General features: G+C 40.1%; 2 protein-coding genes and 1 pseudogene across 2 annotated transcripts; all 3 read left to right on the plus strand.

The window, feature by feature from the left end:
- Nucleotides 1-1,611: 1,611 nt before the first annotated feature.
- LOC138037976 (skin secretory protein xP2-like) lies at nt 1,612-6,285 on the plus strand. Its single transcript, XM_068883803.1, has 4 exons — nt 1,612-1,708; nt 2,881-2,938; nt 4,047-5,144; nt 5,665-6,285. The coding sequence occupies exons 2-4, from the start codon at nt 2,902-2,904 to the stop codon at nt 6,015-6,017; spliced, it is 1,488 nt and encodes a 495-aa protein (XP_068739904.1). The 5' UTR covers nt 1,612-1,708; nt 2,881-2,901; the 3' UTR covers nt 6,018-6,285.
- A 5,241-nt stretch (nt 6,286-11,526) lies between these two features.
- Nucleotides 11,527-21,759, plus strand: LOC138037977 (uncharacterized). The gene is made up of 5 exons (XM_068883804.1): nt 11,527-11,665; nt 11,759-11,855; nt 16,451-16,624; nt 17,904-18,188; nt 20,460-21,759. The coding sequence occupies exons 2-5, from the start codon at nt 11,798-11,800 to the stop codon at nt 20,687-20,689; spliced, it is 747 nt and encodes a 248-aa protein (XP_068739905.1). The 5' UTR covers nt 11,527-11,665; nt 11,759-11,797; the 3' UTR covers nt 20,690-21,759.
- Nucleotides 21,760-22,406: 647 nt separating this feature from the next.
- Nucleotides 22,407-22,500, plus strand: part of LOC138037979 (Golgi-associated plant pathogenesis-related protein 1-like) — a 6,809-nt pseudogene continuing 6,715 nt past the window's right edge.

Raw genomic sequence — 22,500 nt, forward strand, 5'->3', positions numbered from 1 at the left:
ATTTCATTTGGTCCCTCCGGGAATAATGCCATTGGAGATGGTTCTCTTTCATCTCTTGACTGGAAATTAGATGATCGATTTAAATAATTTGATCGATAATGAACGGAAGGCCCTTTGGTGAATATCCTTTAAAGTGCACCTAAACTTAAACATTTTCATCTACAGTACTAATCATTTCCCCACCAAAAGCAAACATGTTATACCATTCTTACCTTTGTGCCGGGCAAGAAGTGCAAAGTTATCAAAACTAGAAGTAATTTGGACCCACGACCGTGATGTGAGAGGCACGGGTTTATTCTCGATTGTACGTCACAAACTGCTTTGCAGTAAGGAAGACCTTAGACAGCAATGACCAGAACCAGGTTGCTGACCAGCGATTTTCGATAAAGCAATAGTTTGCTGGGGCTGCTCAGTCTCGCGAAACCTAGTTGTGGTCATTGTTATTTAAGGTTTTTTGTGCAGTAATTTCTTTGAAAAACAGGAATACAAAGCATTTTGTGAAATAACTTCGAGAATAGACTCACGCCTCTCACATCAAGGTCAAGGGTCCAAATTACTTCTAGTTGTGTCAAGTTTACGTGGCTTGCACGGCACAGAAAAAGCGAAATTCTGGGTAACAATGGTGACATCTGTTTGCTTTGGATGGGGAGATTTATATCAGGAAAGAGAAATATTTAAGTTTTGGTGCACTTTAAGAGGCTGAAAAGGTCCATTTAGTTTTCTTCAGGAACAAATAAAGACATCGAACTAAAATAAAGCACTTGAGTTGTCAGTTGTCATCAGTTGTTTGTTTCTTGATGGCGCTTGGGGACGCAAGCTACCATCACGGATCGTTTCGCTGCTTTAACAGCATCCTTTCCCAGTTTAAAACTGCATTTCCGTTTGGCATCGAAAAGCAAACGTTTCTCCTTGCCAACTGCTCGCTGAATGAACAGAATTGTAGAAAACCAAGTTGCCCCGGGCAAGTTGCTCGGTTGATTTGAAGTACCTGCGCAACTTGACCCTGGGCGGTTAGCACCTGGTCAACACCTGTGAAATAGAAGAAGTGCAATGCCAACTGTTCAAGTTTTTATAGGAGATTAAGTAGAATTTCACTGTCGGGGTCTTTGTTAACCCTTCAACCCGGAAAAAGGGACCAAAAACATGGGTACTGTCAAAATAAATCACCTCTATTCTACCAGAAACTAATGTTTATAATATATCTCTATCAGAGACTGGATCAGTATGCAGGTTGTTTTTCAGTTTCTCCTTCCCTTGATTCGTTCACGCTTTAGCGCCTTCGGTCTCAAAAGTTAAGAAGAGTATAACTGGTGTTGAAAAGCCCATTGGCTGTCAATAAGCGTATCAATTTTTCATTTGACATAAGTCTTAGCAGGCCTAAATTTCCTCAATTTTTTCAACATTTTCAAGTAACTGTTTCACTGTTGTTGAAATTAACCTTCAAAATATAGGAGAGACAAAGTTTCGTATTCTGGGACCATAAAATGGGCTGAATATACAATGGACTCCAGAGCATGTGTGACATAACCGATACGCTTGTCGCATCGCTCCCGCCACCCCCGGACCGCCACCATTCATTAGGAAAAATGACCTCAAGTCCGGCGAATGTTCTATTTAGCAGCAGAGATATCCGGGTCGAAAGATCAGATTCACTGAATGTTACTACCCACTAGCATAGAAAGAATCTCGCCATCATACGATAAACAAGGTAAATATACTTCAATTTTCTTGTCTTTTTGCAATGAAAGTACACCGAGTGGTGTGCGCCTAGACCTAACTTGACCGAGGCAGACTGAGCAAACAATGGCGTCATCATCTCTAGCTGAAACACTAGCAATCGAGCATAAAATTATTTCCACTTCATGAAAAAAGTGTTAAACAAAATGCAATCAAGAAACGAGTACGAGGCAATTGTCTTCAAGTTCCCAATGTAATGAATGTGTGAGGGTTAACAGACCTTTCATAAGAATTCATTGACCATGCCGTATTTTTGCGAGTTCAACAGATCCTGGCTCCTTCAAAGCTAACTTGCTCCGAGTTCAGTTTTCTTTATCGCTGACACAAATTGAAAATAACACAGTTAACTGTACAGATTTAAAAGGGAATTTCTTCTCAGTGAACGGAAAGTCTGATAACTATCACTCTGGAACGCAAAAAGTCTTGCAACCTGAATAATGACTTGTTCAATCAAGTGAATGTGAAATTAGCATAGGCCACGAAGGGTATTTGATACGTGACTTTAGGGACGGCAAGTAGTTCTTGATACATCAGCAAAAGTTCTGTAAATACAAAATCGCTTTCAAATTGCTGGTCGAAAAAAAAATCGAGCCATCGCAACGAAACACAAAGTCTTGCACCTCGGATATTCGTCCTCAGTTTTGTCCATATACTCTTTACTTGACGGAAAACAGTCGTTCAAAGGATACATTACATACATTTATATAGAGAGAGCTACTGCTAATTTTGACCAATGAACTTAATCATGGAAAAAGGAATGGAAATTCCAATTTTTTTAAGTCTCGTAAAAAGGTTACCAATTTTCTCAATAAAAAGCACGTCATTTATGATCAGTGATCACATCAATTACTAGACGGAAAAGATGTTCTATTTTTAATACATTTCACGGTGTCCATATTTAGTTAATTGGGAACTAAATGTTTGAAGCAAAATTTGAAAATATTTACGTATCGACGAGTGCTTGCATCCTCCATACAACACCAAATTGTGTGATCGTTGTCAAAGAAATGTACCTAAATTTACAGGCAAAGATTACAGAAGCCACCGTATTTTGTTCGTAAAAATATGATTTTGTGGTGTTCTTGCTGCCTTCTTCGTCGTTCTTGCTTAATAGTAAGTAACCGGCATTATCTTCCCTCAAAGGCGACACTGTAGTGAGTTGACATGAGGGACAAGCAACTGTTGGCAGTGATTTTTGTGGGTAAGTGATAGCTCTTTTTTTTACTTTTAGGAATAAGTTAGAGCTGTACCCAGACGTTTTTTTTAATTTTTTTTGATAGCGAAATACAGTTTAAGCCTGCCTGAATTGATCTACTCAAAGACTGAAACTTTCAAATTATCCGAGGCCAGTGTCTTTAAAATGTATGAAAATTCGTCAAGAAATGTCATACGTTTGGTGGAGATTCTCCGATCGGTTTTTTCTAAACCTGCCACCGAGTTCTTCAATGGCTGCGTAACTTTAGCCTGTGGCTAAGTTAATATCATGCAGCGTCAATCAGTGCAAAGACCAGTAAATGAAGATTTCCCTATGCTAAAGAGAACGTCATGTTAACTAGTCTTTCCAACTGTCAAGTCCGACCTACCGACTCGATTAAGGCTATTTGCGAAATAAGCACGATCCGGTTGTTCTCATTAGCGGCTCTTTAAATGTGTTCTCATAGAAAGAAAACGCTTTGAAACTGAAAAAGATACAGAGGGATTTATAGCAACTTAAAAGCATCAGAAAAGTTTCAAGACCCCGGAGGCCCGTTTCTCGAGCTCGAGGGTACAGAAAACGTTTTGGAATCGGAAAGTAGTTTGTGAAACTGCCATCTACTTGTTTTGTAAAGGTAATCCTTTAACATGTTTTCAGGATAAAATAAAGAGGGAAAAATGAGAGCACGTGAGATTTCTCCGTTGTTGATATACGGAGGGAAATGTGCCATCCGAAAAAAATCCGGAAAGTTTCGGAACTTTCGTGAAACGGACTCCAGGAGCCCATTTCTCGAAAGTCCCGAAACTTTAAGGGCCATTTTCGGGTGTCACAATTCCTTTTATTTCTCAAGTACGGAGAGGATTTAAGTCCTTAAACTTCATAGTATTTTTCTTTTTGTTTCCTAGAAAACATGTTAAAAGATCGGCTTTCCAAAACAAGTGGTTACCAGTTCCACAAATGGTTTTTCGGGCCACAAAAGTTTTCTGGACTTTCAAGAAACGGGCTCGATAATGACAGCTTTGAATACCTGAATACGCTGCCATGAGCAAAAGTAGCATGTTTTTGTAGAGAGCAAACTGATCTGATATTAAAATCTCTTTTGTTTTCATTTTAGTGATGGTATCGAAAACCTTAGCAAAAAGCATAAGGAGCCATAAAGACAACACAAAAGCGAGGCACAATCACCAGGAAGGAGATCGCCGACATGCCTCGGTATATCCTGGTTATCCTGTTGCAACAAATGCTGCTCCTAATGCCAAGACAATGGAACAAGTACAACCAGGTTCGATAAGTCCAGCAGTGTCCGGAATTCCTTCAGAGCCAAATGTGACCACAAGAGCAGTACCCGCACCAGTTCCAGGATCCACAACAGTTGCACAAGCACCGGCAGCAGGGCCTACATCTGCTCCAGCACCTATGCCTGCTCCAGCTCCTGCTCCAGCTCCATCTCCAACTCCAGCTCCAGTTCCAGTTCCAGCTCCAGCTCCAGCTCCAGTTCCAGCTCCAGCTCCAGCTCCAGCTCCAGCTCCAGCTCCAGCTCCAGCTCCAGCTCCAGCTCCAGCTCCAGCTCCAGCTCCTGCTCCAGTTCCAGCTCCAGCTCCTGCTCCAGTTCCAGTTCCAGCTCCCACCAACGTACCACCTGCTCCAAACACTATCACAGTAACACCAGCAGTACCCCCAGCACCAGCTTCGGGAGCCACCATACCCCAACCAGCACCAAATGTCACTACAGTTGCATCTACACCAGCTCCGGTCCTGGCTCCAAACGTCACCACAGTCGCTCCAGCCCCTGTAACAGTTCCTGGAGCTGTAACAGTACCACCAGCACCAAACGCAACCTCACTGGCACCGGCCCCCACTCTGGCACCTAATGTCACTACAGCAGCTCCATCATCTGCACCAGTTCCAGGAGGCACCCAAGTACCGCCAACACCCAACGTGACTACAGCTGCTCCAGCACCAGCTCCTGCTCAGAACGTCACCACAGTTGCCCCGGCACCTACAACAATTCCATCAGTCACACTAGCACCACCTGCACCAAATGTCACTACAGGTCCCGCATTGGCTCCAAATGCCACCACCGTTCCACCAGCCAGTGGTGCTCCAGCCACAAATGCACCAGTGGCAACAGCAGCTCCTGTTACAGCTATCGTAACTTCACCAACGGCTGTCACTGAGGCACCTAATAGCGCAGTAACGGCCCCTCCAGCAAGTAAGTTAAAGAATATAAGTATTAAGTTTCCTCGGCCATAGTATAATCTATTTTTCGATCGATGACAGCAATTTCCTTGAGAACATTTCATGAGGAAGACAATTGCTCTATATGTGGAGTTTGAAGGTCGGTACATCTTTTTCTGTCCTTTGCACATCAGCAACGCAAAAACGTACATATTTCCAAGAGAAAGGTCCAAGCGAAAATATGAACACAATGCAGAGTTTTGCATTTGTTTTGCTTTTTAACACCATTCCTTCAAATACAGATCGTAGATAGTTCGAATATTTTGTAGCATTTGAATGAAGTAGACTGCGAGCAGTCTCTCTCTGTTTTTCTCTATAATCTGTGGAACAAATGCGATACGCAAGAGGCAGCAACGAAGCCGCTAGCTGTCAGTTTCGTGGGTGGTAAGACGATCTCATGCACTCTAGAAAGAAATGGAGTAATGTTCGAAAGGATTCGTACTCAGTTTTGACAAGATTAAGCGGGGGCTAAAACACTGTTTTGTATTTTCTAGCAACTGTACCTGCCACCAGTCCAGTTCAACCAACCGCCCCTCCAGTAGCTTACAAGGAATCCAAAAAGATGACAAATACCAAAGAATACAAGGACAAGACGCAAGTGAACAGACGAAACAAGAATGATCACAAATCGGAGAAAAACAAAAATGATAAATATAAAGAGGAAGAAGAAGATGCCCAGGAAAAATCGAATAAAAAGAAAATTGATTTTACTGAAAAGGAAAAATACGATGAATGCAAGAGAAGAAGAGCAGACAAAAAGAACACGAGAAATAACAAAATGTTAAAATCAGGACTAAATAAGGTATCAGATAAGAACTCATTGATTGGAATGTTTATATTGTGCTAACGATCGAGAATAAAGGTAAAATCGATCTTAATATATTCAGTTTTCTGAATACATGTACTATTCCTTCTTAAAGCGACCATACTAACAAGATGAATTCAAACTGAATCCTTCAGATGTTGGAGTGGATGTTGTTAACCATTTCGCTCTTAAGCCGGGTGTTTCCAAAAAACAAGTAAAATTGTCTGGCGTTAGGCAGAGTGAAATCTATGTATCCCTCGGGTGTTTCGGAGCCAAAGGGTTAATTTAAATAAAATGTTCTATTTGCCAGGCAAAGGGTCCCTATTTTCTGTTTCATATAAATTTTTCTTCCTTCCAAGTTAAAAAATGAGACACCCTTAGTGACCTTCTCCTGTCAGGCCAATATTGTCTCACCCAGAGATGTCTCTGCATTGCCAGTAGAGCGGTTTTGAATTGAGTGTCGAAAGTAATTAGCGAATTGCTTTGGTTTTGCACTACTTCACGCAGTAATTGGTTCAAAGTTGTCGCGCCATTTTTTCAACCAGTCAGAAGTGAACCAAAACCATTCGTGGCTCGCGCGTTTTGTGTCGGCTGCGTGTTATTGCTTCGACTTTTGATTGGTTTACTGGATTGTCTCCGTCCTTTTTGATTGGCCAAAGTAATGACTTTGGATTTGGTTTTACGACACTCGATTAAAACCCGCTCTAAATCAATGCAAATGATATCATAATATCATGACGTCATCATACCAAGTCACAGCCCGTAGACCCCATTGCCAGGATGAAAGACAAAAGACCAAAACTGAAGGGCGCTCTTATCTGATGACCCGACAAATGGGCTCCAACTAATTGGTTTCCACCAGTAAAAAGCTGTTAAATAGAGTGGCTTTTTTATCACTAAAATTCCAAAACTCTCATCAAATGTTTTGCATACACATGCAAACGTTTTGATGAGAGTGTTGTGACAAATGTAGCAAAAAGTGAGATCGCGTTCTAAGTTTAGTCACAGTACTTCGTTGGAGAACAAAAAGAAGAGGAAAAAATTCACTCAAATTCGTTTCCAGGGCTTTTTTCCGCCCAGAGTAGGGCGTACTACTCTCGGATGAGAAAGGCCCTGGGAACGAGGTTGAAATGGTACTGCCTCGGTTTCATGGACTTTGTATCCACCATTCCAGGACTAAGTGCAAATATAAACACAATTTTACTCTTGTAATAACTTATGATTATTTCCTTTGAATATTCATTAAACAGTTCACACTGTCCAGGGTGGTGATGTTTACCCATGTAATTTTATTAGTGTTACTATCATATGAAAATGTAAATATAAGAAAAATCAGGCCATACCTTTTCCTTTTTCTACAACAAAATGTTATGGTTATGATTTGTCGGTAAAAAAACAGCAAAGTTTAATTGCGGCGATAAGGGACTTATGCCTTTGCCGCTCACATGACTGATCCTGTCATGGAAAGAAGCATATTCACAAGCTTCAAGAATTTTTTTAAGGCCGACAATAACGACTGTACTCAATTTTATGTAAGCGCAATTTTAAATTATCAGTTGCAGGGGTTCCCGTCTAATTTGACGCACTTTTCAGAGACATAGCGTAACTGAGGTATAAAATACGAGTCTCAAGGCTTCTTTTTGTTACGAGAACCTTTAACCTCAGCTCAAATGCTTATATTTCTTAGGATCCGTCCTTTGTCCATTTCTCTTCCAAATCCAGAAAAGGAAAGAAGTTCAGTATTACTTTTGATGAATTTGCGGGAAAAGGTACCAAACCGAGCATGGAGATCGCGCAAATCGGATAAATCCGCATGCCAATGCAGCTCAGGATTATCAAACACGTGAAGTAACGTCTTCCATATTATACGGACTATACGCTTTTCAACACTAGAGCATTTTTACATGTGCCAAGCAAGGTCCAAAATTGAAAAAAAAAATAGGACAAAGTGCTACTAATGGACTGTGCGCCACAGCGTGGAGGCTCACGATTAAGACCGGGATTTCGGGCCGCATGTGTCTTATACCAGTCCCATAATCACTAATTTCAGATACCCCGACCTCGACAAGAAAGTGAGGGAGAGGTAATTGGGACTACATATGACAAGACTCCACTTCCACCAGTTTCTCAGTTCCCTTCTCAGATATAGACAGGTTTTAGAAATATTTATTTTGCAAACTTTTTGCATTGTGTCATCCATGTGGTAAGCACGTCTTAGATTATTAGGGACCTTTAGATCGGAGAACGAGGACGACTGCGAGCACGAGTTTTCGGTAATGACATGAATGCGCAAGACAAGACCAAAACGATTACTTTCAGACAGACAAAGAAAACAGATTTCTAGGAGCTCAACAGGGACCTGATAGGAGATCTGTGGCACGTGGGAGATATATTTATTAACAGCGATGAAAAGTATGACTACTGGAAGGCCATATTTGAGTCAATTGTTGATTAACATGCACCCATGAGAAAGAAAAGAGTAAGAGAGAAGGATATTCCATATATGACGGCAGAGCGGAAGCAAGCAATAAGCAACAAGAGAAAGTACGCAGTTCACTTTGCAAAGAACCGGACTGTTAGGAATTTGGAATTGAAGAAGAAATTTAGGAATATCGCTACGCAGGAAAGCAGAAAGGCAATAAAAAGCTTTGTGGCATAAGAAATCAGAAGAGCTCAAATCTAGACCAAATGAGTTCTTTAATGCCTTCAGACAGTTTATTAGCACTAAAACAAAAGACTCTAATTCGATATGCTTACAATCTGATGGAGGCATACTAGAAAAGGACCAAACCGTGGTGGCTGAAAGACTGGCTAGTTACTTTACTGATACTGCTGCAAGAATTGGAGGGGAACATGTTAGTGGACTGACAGAGAGAGACCACAACAATCACAGTAGCGTCATGGAGATAATTAAGAAAAGACGACCATTTCGATTTTGAAATCTTAAGGAAAGAGCAGGTACATGATGCCCTTAAAAGCAACAATCCCAAGAAAAGCTGTGGCTGGGACCCAGGAGTACCTCCGAAGCTTCTCAAGAAGGTAGCCAGCGGAGTAACGCCGTCTCTAACAAGCCTCTACAATAATTTCATTAAACTGAACCAGTGGCCTACTGCCTGGAAGAAGGGAGAATGGACTCCGGTTTTCAAAAAGGGAGACCGTTATGAAGAAAAGAATCACAACTCTCGTCTGCGTAGACAAAATATTTGAACACTTACTCAGTAAGCAGATAGTCGGTCACTTCGACTCAACCATGTACCAAAGAATGGCGGCCTACACAGAAGACAGCATAGTTGTGAAACAACTCTGCTAACATTACTCGAGGAGTGGAAGCAGGCTGTGGATAGAAAAAAGATCGTAACAATTCTATCAACCGACACGAGTAAGGCGTTCTATTCCTTATGCCATTCTCTCACTATAAAGAAACTAGATGCTTATGGATTCGGTAGCAGCTCGTTGGATTTCATTAGATCTTTCTTCGATAAGAAGCTCAACAGAGTGAAGATTAACGACTACATAAGCGAATGGAAAACAGTGGAACGTGGCTGTTTCCAGGGTACGGCACTTGGGCCACTATTGTGGAATATGTTCCAAAACGACATGCAATATCATGTTAACGAGTCAAATCTGACAATGTACGCAGACGACCATCAACTGTATGCAACTGGAAAAACCCACGAGGCTGTCGATTCAGATCTGATGAGTAAAGGATGGCAAGCACTAGCGTGGTAGCAGAATAATTTTCTCCTTGCAAACCCAGAGGATTTCCAATCCCCATCCATCAACCAAGAAATATTGATCCCGCGAATAGTGACAAAGCTCTGAACATTGACAACCAGGAAATCAAGAAAACGAAACAAATGAAGCTTCTAGGCGACTGCATCGACGAAAATCTTAACTTTTCAGGTCATACTAGTGACCTGTGCACTAGAACTAGACAAAAAGTAGGAGTACTGGTGCGTTTGCGCAATCTAATTTCATGTAATGCCAAGTTAACATTGTACAAGAGTGCCATATTACCACATCTAACTTATTGCCAGTAGTTACAGGAACGCGCACTACGGCCAATATATAAATCAAAAACGGAAACGTATGAAGAACTCCTCGCTCGTGCGAGGCTACCCACTCTATATAACAGACGTCTACAAGATACTGCTACCCTGATGTATAAGGTTAAAAACAATCTTGCCCCAATCTGCCTATCACGGCTATTCAAAACTAAGAACTCTCAATACTTTCTCAGAAACTGGGACTTCTAAATACCTCGTTTTAACACTACAGGTTAAGGCAAACATACAACACACCTTATTCCAAAATAGCCGCCATTTAAATATTCTTTTCTTTTTATACAAATAAGCCCTTGATGCCTCATTCTTAAGCTTAAAATTCAAAAGAATATTTTATCTTGAACAAGGCAACAAGGGCCAATTTGTATCCGCATAAATCAGCGGCCATTTTGGAATAACGTGTATAAGATATCAGGGTCCATATATCTGGTCCAAACTCCGTAAAAAATTAAGGGCATTACCAACCCTTGCGATATTTAAGACCAGAATAAGAAACCTCGACCTTTCAGACCTCATTGACAACAATAGCAGTTGCTGCAAACCATGTAAATCGTGAACAGAATAATTTTATATCATTTCATAAATTCATAGTATCTATATTTTTTATTCATTTATTTTTGTACATTAGTTAATAGGTATTGACTTAAGTTAGGTGTCCCCAATTAGCCAATCTTTAGTTAAATACATTGACACCTTAATAAAGTTTTCATTAATTCATTCATTCATGAGGTTTGGAGGCCGAATCAGGCCGATATTTTTCGAATTGCGCATGCTCAGAACGGCAAACTAGTACTCGTACTCGTTCTCCTCCTCCGATCTAGAGCGACTTTCAATTGAGTGTCGTAAAACCAAAACCAAGGTTATTACTTGGGCGAAACAGAAAGGACGGAGACAATCTGGTAAACCGATCAAAACTCGAAGTAATTACACGTAGCCGACACAAAGCGCGGGAAAATGTACACGCGCGAGCCACGATTGGTTTTGCTTTCACTTCTGATTGGTTGAAAAAGCGGCCCGAAAACTTTGAACCAATAACTGAGTGAATTGATGCAAAACCAAAGTAATTCACGAATTACTTTCGACACTCAATTGAAAACCGCTCTATGGTACATAAGGCATTGATTTTTATAAGTGATGATCGTCTAATTTGACCGTGCGAGCTCAGATTCATAGGTGCTGCGCGAGTCAATTAACATTGAGTCTCAAATTTTCTTTTTTTCAAAGATTTTAGGTTGAACTCAATAAAAATGAGAAATCCAAAACGCGATTTCAAGGAAACCTTTGCTTTCCCAGTCGTATGTCAAGATAAGTACGCAAAAAATACACTTTGGTTCTGAAGGTGTCTAGACAAATTAAAGCAGGAAAAAGTTGCTAGCATGTAGAAACTAGATGTTGCAACCATACGATCTTCTTGTGTTCGCATTGTCATCTGACACGAAACGTCACTAAACGCATCAACAATTGCCTCGCCCCAATTGGCAACGGTAATCAATTCTAAAAAATCGTCTACGTTATTAACCGCGTTAGATGGCCATTTGCTCGTAAATTTTTGGTAAAACACAAGTACGAAAACTTACGGGCACTAGACGATTTTAAAACTTCGCAATTTCTGCTAAAGAAAATCAGGTATCAACGAGAATTTCGACATTTGTCTCATGAAGGTGGCTTTTATTCAATCACGTTTAAACTGATATATCTCTGACTTATTTCTTCTTCAAGTTATTTACAGTGTTTGCTCAAGTCCAAACACAAACAACAATGACATATGTGCATTTAATGACGGTTGTTTTGTCTGCGTCGTTCTTGGCTTTTGTTGGTAAGTTAATTAAAACGATTTTAAGTGTTGTACTGTCGAGAAACTATTTACCAAGCGCACCGTCACCTTTAAAAACAATATCAATACGACGACAATACTACCTGTGTAGTGAGTCCATCGTAGATGGCTCAAGATATTTGGTTACTTAAGCTAACAAAGCGTTTGAGTGACAAAAAAACAAGTATTTAGGCTGTTCTTACTTTATCGAGTCTATAACAGGTAATATGGCACGCCACGCGGGTAGAGTTTTTCGCACTGTAAACACAAGCTATTCTAATTAATTTGTTTTCACAGCGCCTGTTCAAACTTAAAGCTGCAGAAGATAGCCGAGAAAATTGGAAATCGTTGTCTTGGTGGAAAGACCTTTTCGTTTTGAATTTTTATATAGAATAGTCATATTATTATTTAAGGACGACGCGTTTTTCAAATTTTCATCTCTGTTTCCCGCGCTGCCGAGCTTTCAAATCCAAAGTAAAACATATAACGAGATGTTACGATCAGTGCACCTCATGACTTGCGATCCATTCCTCAACTTCGGATAGTTTTGAACAGAATATAGTTATTTTCTTCAAAACTAGACCCTCCGTGAGGGTACACTGGGTTGCCTGTGGTACGTGCAACGTTCCAGACAATTTTTTTCAAGTTGGGCGGTCATTAAGAAGTCATACCAGACGAGGCCCTTTGGCTCACAGGTCCTCACACGTTCGTACGACGAAACAGACCTGTCCTTGCGTAATATGTAGCTCTAACAGTGCACGATATTGTTTTGGTATTGTCTATCATTGTAGTGCCATGGTAGAAGTCTTGGGTAAATAGTCTGAGAAGACATGTGGTTACTAGCAAAGTACTGAACCCAGAAAGATTGAAGAAAATAAATGGGAAGTGAGAAACACTGGCTTCTGGGCTGACATGTTGATAAACTTCTTTTGACCACAAGTTTAAGCGTGCCCTCTGAGCATCTGACAGCTTTGTAATACCGAAGTTTCACTGAAGTTAAGCCCTGTTGGGCGGGGTTAGTGTTTGGATGGGAGACCAAAATAATATACCCGTCAAGAAACAGAAGCATCGGACCGAAAATACTATTAACGCTAACAAATGCGAACTCAGCAAGGTACAGACTTTGTTAGCTTGCATTATGCAAAAACAAATATTGATGCAAAAGTAAATAAATATTGATACAAAGTTTTTAGAAAGAGCAGAAGGAAGTTTCCAGGACGATCGCTCGAGAATAACATATTTACGACATGAAAACAACATTTATTTTGAACCGTGAATATAGAATATAAAAAGTTACGATCAGCGACAAACATTTTGGGGGATTTTTGCAACGTTCAATTTTGTTATTTTACGGTTTGGAGGCACAAATAAATAGCACAATCTAAAGTGACATCGCCGGAATTCAGAGGACGCCGTGATGAAGGTACCGCGGCAGGTTTACTCGCCTAACAGTGAAGTATCTGTGTCAAATGATGGCAAGATACTGGGTTTTTGTAAGTTTCTTTTTCTGTCAAGTGTTATAAAGTTTGACAATGAAATGAGCGAAGTCAAAACAAAGATCACAATCGCCCAAGTCTTGTTTATGCAAAGTCAAAATTTACTCTCCAAGACGCGTACGACGTTATTTATCCACAGATAATTCTATCATTTTGGAAAGAGCAGCTACTTTATTAGTCAACTGCGTCACAATTCTTCACTGATTTGGGGGCTCATTTTGTTGAAACTCAAGCAGGCTTCTAACAGGCCTGTGAACCCTTCCAGCTTACAGAGCAATACTAAAAAACTTCTCCCATATCACATTTCAACCTTAAGCTCGAAAATTCAATACACAACATGATATTATAATTCACAAAGGCAGAAAATACCACAGAATCCTTTTCCAGCGAAAAATTTATTGAAACAAACAACATATTTGCTCTTAGAGGCGAAAACATATTCCTATTTAATTGAGTGAGTGACGAAAAGCAACTAAATCGTGTCAAATTACTTACTTATTTACTTCAGGTAAATACAGCTCACTTTGATTTCGTCTCGACGGGCGATAGATTGTTGTCGAAGTCCAGTACTCGTCGCTTTTGAGATTCCTGCCTAGTTTATCCAACTGACTTTCCATTATTGAGCTCCATAAGGGTATATTTTGTTTAAGGATCCACTAAAACGCCCTTCGCGTTACATGACTTTCGAGGCCATTGCAGGCTAAGTTAATGATTCTACTGTGTCCAACAGAGAAATCTACGCAGTTCCACTACCCTCTCGATCCCAAGAAAAAACGTGCAGAAGGCTCTATGCACAAAGACACCACTTACCAGGAGAGTGACAGGCAAGACTTTTACCGACACGGAAAAAAACGAGATGCTTCTGTGAAGCATACACTGGGTTGCCTGTGGTACGTGCTACAGAAAATCAGAAGGCACTGAATTGTGTGGTATTGAAATACAGCATTCCAGTCTCTGAAGAATAACAAATAAAAGAGAAGCGAGAAACATTGGCTTCTGGGCTGACATGTTGATAATTTTCAAGTTCCCTCACAACTTCTTTTTACCACAAGTGTGCCCTCTGAGCATCTGAAGGCTTTCTAATACTAAAGTTCACTGAAGTTAAGCCCTGCCGGGCGGGGTTAGTGTTTGGATGGGAGACCGAAACAATGTACCCCTCTTAAAACAGAAGCATCGGACCGAAAATACTATTAACTCTAACAAATGCGAACTCAGCAAGGTACAGATCTTGTTAGCTTGCTTTATGCAAAACAAATATTGATGAAAAAGCAAATAACTATTGATACACAGTTTTCAGAAAGAGCAGAAGGAAGTTTCCCGGACGGTCGATCGAGAATAAAATATTTACGACATGAAAACAACATTAATTTTGAACCGTGAATATAGAATATAAAAAGTTACGATCAGCGACAAACATTTTGGGAGATTTTTGCTACGTTCAAGTAAATTGCAAAATCGAAAAGTGACATGGCCGGAATTCAGCGGGCGCCGTGATTACGTTACCGCTGCATGTTTACTCGTCTGTCATCTGTGTCAAATGATGGCAAGATACCGGGTTTTTAAAAAGTTTCTTTTTCTGTCAAGTGTTATAAAGTTTGACAATGAAATGAGCGAAGTCAAAACAAAGATCACAATCGCCCAACTCTTGTTTATGCAAAGTCAAAATTTACTCTCCAAGACGCGTACGACGTTATTATCACCAGGTAATTCCATCATTTTGGAAATAGCAGCTACTTTATTATTCATCTGCGTCACAAGTTTTCACTGATTTTGGGGCTCATTTTGTTGAAACTCGAGCACGCTTTCAACAGGCCTGTGAACCCTTCCCGCTTACAGAGCAATACTAAAAAACTTCTCCCATATCACATTTCAACCTTAAGCTCGAAAATTCAATACACAACATGATATTATAATTCACAAAGGCAGAAAATACCACAGAATCCTTTTCCAGCGAAAGTTTTATTGAAACAAACAACATATTTGCTCTTAGAGGCGAAAACCTCTTCCTATTTCATTGCGTGCGTGAAGACAACAAACTCAATTGTGTCAAATTACCTTGTACTTCAGGTAAATACTGCTCACTTTGATTTCGTCTCGACGGGCGATAGATTGTTGTCGAAGTCCAGTACTCGTCGCTTTTGAGATTCATGCCTAGTTTATCCAACTGACTTTCCATTATTGAGCTCCATAAGGGTATATTTTGTTTAAGGATCCACTAAAACGCCATTCGCGTTGCATGACTTTCGACGCCATTGCAGGCTAAGTTAATGATTCTACTGTGTCCACCAGAGAAATCTACGCAGTTCCACTACCCTCTCGATCCTACGAAAATACGCGCAGAAGGCTCTATCCACAAAGACACCACTTACCAGGGGAGTGACAGGCAAGACTTTTACCGACACGGAAAAAAAAAAAAAAAAAAAGAAAAAAAAGAAAACAAACAAACTAAACGCAGACCTCGACTGGGTTTGCCTTAAAAGGCAACCCAGTAATAAAAAAACGACGAAATCATCGCAGACCTCGATTGGGTTTGCCATAGGCAACCCAGTAAATATTTTGACGGAAAGTCACGGTTTGCTAATGTTTTGCCCGGAGTCGTGCATGTGTATCATACGCGCGAGATATAGGTACAATTCGTATTCAACGGCCTCCGGTTAATTTAACGAAGTTAAATCAGTTGCGGTATTAAACGTGATAACTTCTGGGAATAGTCATTACCTGCTCTCTTCAATTGGAGCAATGACAAAAAGGATTGAAAGCCCGCAAAACGACAGCGGGTGCTACCCATCGTTTCAGACCAATTTGAGGTAGTTCGAGCCAATTAAAAAAAGTTGACTGACCAAATTTAGAAAAAACGCTTTTCTCCCCGCTCAATAAATGACGATTTTAGTTTTCGTAATCAAATGTAGGAATGACTCAGTGTTATAAGTAAAAGCCGGGATTTGTCCTGATTGCAAATGATCTTAATCATGCACCTTCCGACACCCGGAAAGCAAAATTTTAAAGAATACGTTGGACTGATGTTTGCGCCTACGTGGTCGATTTCTAGATCAATAAAAGCAAGAGAAAATTCGCTCTTCTTATTGTTTTCCTTTTCCCCAGATAATTTTCCAGCTAAAAGCAATCTTCGCACTCTTCAAGATGCACTTCAAGCAGTACATAAAATGAGCCAAAATGAAAAGCTATCCAGTGAAAAGGCATCTCTCAAAGACAGCAAGAGTGTTAGTGCGACCACCGTTCTGAGCAAATCACTTACCGTACAGTCTGTAAAGCCTGGTAAGTTACGTATATGTAAGGATTAAATTCACTCGCATTTTGACACTAGTTTTGACAAAAAGCGACGAGGCCAATTTTAAAAACTTTGAAAATACAAGTGAAAATTAATCCTTAATTGCACGAGGGCAAATTGTGATTCATTGTGATTACAATCATGTTTATCACATAAAGGGCAAGGTTATTGAGGGAAGCCCGTTCAATGCCACGACAAATGACAATAAACGTAACATGCTTTCATATTCAATAAATCGACGTTATCAACAGAAATAGAGTTTAATTTAATTAAACCGTATTTTACACTGTGAACAAAAAGCAGTTTAGCGAGTCAGAATGTGGACCAGGATTCTCTTGTAACTTCGCTTTGTCCTTATAAGCAACTGTTAACCAATCATGATCAAGTAATCATGACCTCTTGATTAAGAAAACAAAAGCCCTCTTTCTCAGCCAATCAGCATTCAGCCCCTATGTGATAATATAATGAAAGCATTACTTACAGTTTGATAACCAGTTAGGTTATGCTGAAATTTGCCCGAGCCGAAGGGCGATGGGTTAAGCCCTGTCCTCGTCGTCATAAGCACAAGCAACAAAAACAAACTCAGTAGGGTCTTCTCGATCGTTAGTACCTTTTGTTAGGACAAAACACAAATTAGGCCTTTCATTCCCAAGATCGACACGTTAATTCTCCTAACTAGTTTCATAGCTTTTTGGGGGGGGGGTAGTCATGGGAATATGATGCTTCATCAAGGTCCCGTCTCTTAAGCTGATAATCATCTTCATTCTCAATACCTGTCTGACTGACATTTCATTGAAATTGGGAGGAGAATTTACATTTTGATCACTCCTGGGAAGTCAAAGGGTTAACGACAAGTCAATGAGTCTGCTCATGGTGATTGTGCTTGCGTCAAGCCTTGTGTCGCAAGATCTCTACTCCCCTCCGAGACGGAAAGTACGATATCAACTTATTGCTCGCGTGAAAATGAGCAAACTATTAATACTATTACAGCAGTTTCATGGCCATTTTAACCAGAAATTTGCAAAAGGGAGAACTTTGAAAAGAAACTTTACACCTACAAATGGTTTTCATCCACATAACTTGCGCAGGTAGCTTAATTTGTTAGATTTATCTTGTTTGTTAGGTAGTTTATTGGGTCATATAAGAGAGTCATAAGAGTGTCCCCTCATTGCGGTCACCTCCCCTTCTCAAATAGTAGTCGCTCCTCGGAAGTATCCCCCTGAGAAGAGGGATTCCAAGCAAAACACTATTTCCTCTTTTTGATAGGAGAAAAAGCGAAAGTTTTTCAAAGTTCACCACCTCAACTATCACCATACCAAGATTCAACAACTCAACCACATAGTTCTGCCATAAAAGCGAAGTCAGCAGGCAACTTGATTAGCAAAACCAAAGACCTTATCCAAGGCCATCCTAGCCAACCCATTGAGTCTGTTGGTACTGCAGATGACAACATGAAGAGGGGCTTCTCAAAACGGGAGTCGTCACTGTGGCCAGTCAACAGCAATACCAGGGAAACTCTACCGCGACCACAACAGTATGACGATATGGGAGGTGAGAAAACAACAAAAACGTACGATATGTTAAAGCTGGCTTTAATGGAATTCGAAAGCCATGGGTTATGAATAACAATTAGAAGAAAATCCTAGCAGAACAAATGTCGCCCTGCACGAGTGAGTCTTTCCCTCGTATTTGGCCATTTACAACTAAAGCCCTATTCACACGGCATAAACTAACCTAGGCTCGACCGGGGTTCAAATTGACTCCGGTTAGTTATCGTTGTGTGAACTCTGCTAACCCTGGTTCGGCCTGGGTTAAATCTCCAGTGGTAGGTTCGACCTGGGTCGAACCTGAGTTGCGTTTGAAGAAGTGTCGTGTGAACGCAAACCAGGAGCGAACTCGGGTTAATTTTCATAGGCCATTTCCGAGTTCATGTCTGCCTCCTCTTCAAAGCGAGTCTAATTGCGAAGTTTTTCTTATGAAAATTAGTTTTCATTCATAAGTAAATTGGAACTAATTACCATCACAAAAACTTCGCACTTAGACTCGTTTTGAAGAGGAGGCGGACGTGAACTCGGAAATCACATATACGTTTACCAACCGAGCGTTGCGTATGCGTATTTCATGCCGCCATTTTTTCCGAATATATTCAACGCGTCGAATGTAGTTCGGGCAATATTCGAGATCTCTAGTTCAGATAGGTGGCGAGCCCATTTTTGGGCAGAAACTTGACTCTTTATTTATCCGCCTTCTTCTTCTTCTTGCGATTTGAGAAACAAAGCCACACTAACGCGAAAGCTTTCATTAAATAAATTTGCCTCCAAATCTCCACCGTAATCCGCCATGTTGTCGCTAGTACTACATTCAAGATCCTGTTATGGAAACAAATGCGCATGCGTGTAAAAAAATACCCCGGTTCGCCTCAAGGTACGTGTTCACATCAGTTTTCTGCAATTCTCCTTGTGAACAAAATAGGGGAGGGGCGAACCCGCGTTAATTTGAACCCTGGTGAACCTAGGTTAGTTTATGCTGTTTGAATAGGGCTCGAATCTTGCATTTTAGTCACGCGATAAGGGGCTATGTTTTCTGCCAAAAAAAAAAATGGTGTTAGAGAAAAGCTGAAACGTATTCTCGATTACAGTACCGGTAATTTCAATTCCAGAATACCAAATTATTCTGAATTTCAGAATACCAAAGCCCAGACAGCAATTCTAAAATGCACTGGTTAGTTTGGGCTTGAGGAACACCTGTTTCACCAAGAGTTGAGAACGGATAAATATGGTTAATTAAATTCACGGTAGCTTTTATTTTATTAAGTGGATACCGACAGACTTATGAAATCGAACAAAAGACACTCCACAAAAATATAAATTTTGATGAGAATAACACTAACCTAAATTACCGAATGACAATTTGGTTTTCTGAGTTGGCACGAAACCACTAAATTTGAAATAGTTGAGAAGTTCCATCCAAACCAAACTCATTTTCATTTAAGATGGCTGAACACGGTTTTTGATACCTATGTTTCATTTACCTTTTTCTCTAAAACCCTTGATTCTTTGGTCGTCAAAAACGGTAGTTAACAACACAAACTTTGGTTTTTTATGCCGTTGCCATGTCAACATGAATAAATATAAACAGGCCTTTAAAATCGGTTTTGTTTATTTGCAGAAAATCTGGGCGTTAGATTTTCTTTATAATTGGCATGCAACAAGCTTGTAACGATGCTCACAAGTTAAGACTATTTTAATAATAATTTGACAGAGAGATCTTTAATTATCCCTTGTTGAAGGTTCACTGGAATATCTAGAATTTCCTCTGTTGAAGTTCAAATGTTTTTCAATATTCCAGTTAGTTATTTCCTAGAGTATTTTCGTGCCCAATTTCGTTAAATTCTCACGTGTGGTTCTCGAGAAATAGACGTAATTCCGAGAAAGCTATTCCTCATTCAATCGCAATATTTTAACGTTCTATGCATGCGCTGAATTTAACTGGGTTCCTTCGATAACAAAGAAAAATCTGCAAATTGCGGTGTTCTTTGCATCGTTACCTTTCCTAACATACATTTCTCATAAAAGCCTAAAACCATCAAACACTTTGTTTAATTATGAGGGAAAATAGTACAGATAGCGGAAGCATTGAGCAAATAAAATGATTGCTGTATTGAAACCATGTTTATTTTTTTGCAATCGTTGCGCGTGCGCTGCTTGGCGTTAGCAAGAGCGCGCGCGAAAAATGTGTTCGCCTTTTGAAGTAACTCAGAAATAGGCAATTTTTCGCATCTTCTATGTCATAATAACCAAACAAACTTGTTCTTCTTTTCAGGTGCCGTCAGAAATCCTCTTGAGGACGGAACCTACTTCACACCTGCCAAATCAACCGACAAATTTGAGTACTTCGCTGAACACTATTCACCAGACCCCTACGTCGCGGCTGCCCAGAGACAGGAATGGATGACAGTGAACACTGGTAACGGGGTCTCGCCAAACCCACGCCTTAGCCGAAAGTCCAAAAGACCAAAAGTCAAACAAGCAAGGATGAAACCTTCATGGTGAAGAAGGCGGCAATCAAACAGGCCTAGCTACGCTCAAGAAGAAGCATTAAGACAATTATCCCAAAGATTCATTTAAAATACAATTCAAAGAGTTGTTTTAATTGAGAATGGGAAAAATAAGTTTGCGGCTGTTTTGATTTGCATTAGGACACGTCGTTAAAAATCTCGCGTCATGCTTTCAACCAATCACAACTTTAAAAATACATACACCTTATTGACTGGTTTAACATATAATACCCGCGGATGTTTTGCGAGTTGCGTAGCATTTTTCCGAGCAACGAGCAAAATATTCTCACGTATTATATGTTAAACCATTCAATAAGAGATTTATTATTTCCACTATTACGCCATGTTCTAGTATTTTGGCTTCTTCCTGCACTGACTGAACAATTGTGTCGATTGCATAATTAGGCGCGTGCGAATGACGAAAACAACTCAGACGAAACCATTCAAATTTCCTTCATTTGACTGGATAAAAGAAATGACGAGTGACAACCGATGATAAGCTAAATTCCCCCGTTTCGTCCATATTTGCTCTCCTCTAAAGAGTTCAAATCGAGACACCACAGTGCATTACCGTCTCATATTTTGCTCTTTTTCTTGACCAAATATGGTAAAATGCCTTAATAGTGGAAAAATATATATTGTGATATGCACGCCTTTCCCGCGCTACTGTATACTGCATGTCTTTTCTTTGCGTTGCAATAGTTGGTTTATTGGATTGTCTTCATCTTCATCTAAAATAGTAACGGTAACTTCAGTTTTGGATTTTTAGCTCTCGGAGATTGACCCACCCTTTGATATGAAGCTGAACTGAAGAACAGCAATGTCTAAATCTCAACTCTTCTATGAATGGATAGCCTTCAAATAAAGGCTACCCACCCATCCGTTCACCCATCCCTTCAAGAGAAAATAACACATTGAATTTCGCGGCATCGAGTAGACAAGAATAGTCCTTGTGGTCTACTGTAGATGAAACTTACATAAAAAGTCGGCTTCATTGATAAATGTATCAAGCATAAAATCATAAAAGTTTGTGACTAAAATTAAAAATATAATATTTGGAACTTGTTTAGAGCAGAGTGGTGTCTGGGCAGACAAACATTGACTCATTTGATCGGTTGCTCAGGGAGAAATATGCCCAACACTCTCTTTCAATCGTGATTAGAAAAAACATTTACTATCCTCTTCACCAATCCAGTAGGATTGGTAAATTTGTGCCGCATCGTTTGTTCAATGCGAAAGCCACGTTCAGATGTGTCTGCCGCCACTGTGAAACAGTTATCAAATGATCTCGCCAAGTTACCTTTGTACCTGTTGCCAGCCACTGGTGGCAAATATGTTCCCGAAAACTTGAGTTACAGATGTCACCATCATCGCTGCACTGCAAGAAACGGCTGCCAAGGAGACTACGCTAACAGATGTAACACATCAAGAAGACTAGATTATACACTTTTCAATTTTATATACATTTTATTTTACCACGTTCTATGATTTGATTTCGTCGTATTTCAGTGACAGAAACTGTAACGCCCCCTTTCGTAAAACAATCGGGCAAGGCGATTTCCCTCTGTCCCGACCGCGGTTTTAATTAAAGATTCATGATTTCCTTTTTCACCCAGCGAACGTTTAACAGAATTTCGAAGGTAAATTTTTTATACAAAAACAGTGCAGGTAGATTTTTTTTCCGTCTTCGCCATTTGTATTGAATTATTTCACAAAAGGAATCTTTTGTACTGCAGCATTTCAGTTCAACAGTATGGCCTGCTGACCGTTCATAATCTTTTAAGGGTAAGTACGCATTTCAAGATG

Source organism: Montipora capricornis, chromosome 2, assembly GCF_036669925.1.
Source record: "Montipora capricornis isolate CH-2021 chromosome 2, ASM3666992v2, whole genome shotgun sequence".
Taxonomy (NCBI): domain Eukaryota; kingdom Metazoa; phylum Cnidaria; class Anthozoa; order Scleractinia; family Acroporidae; genus Montipora; species Montipora capricornis.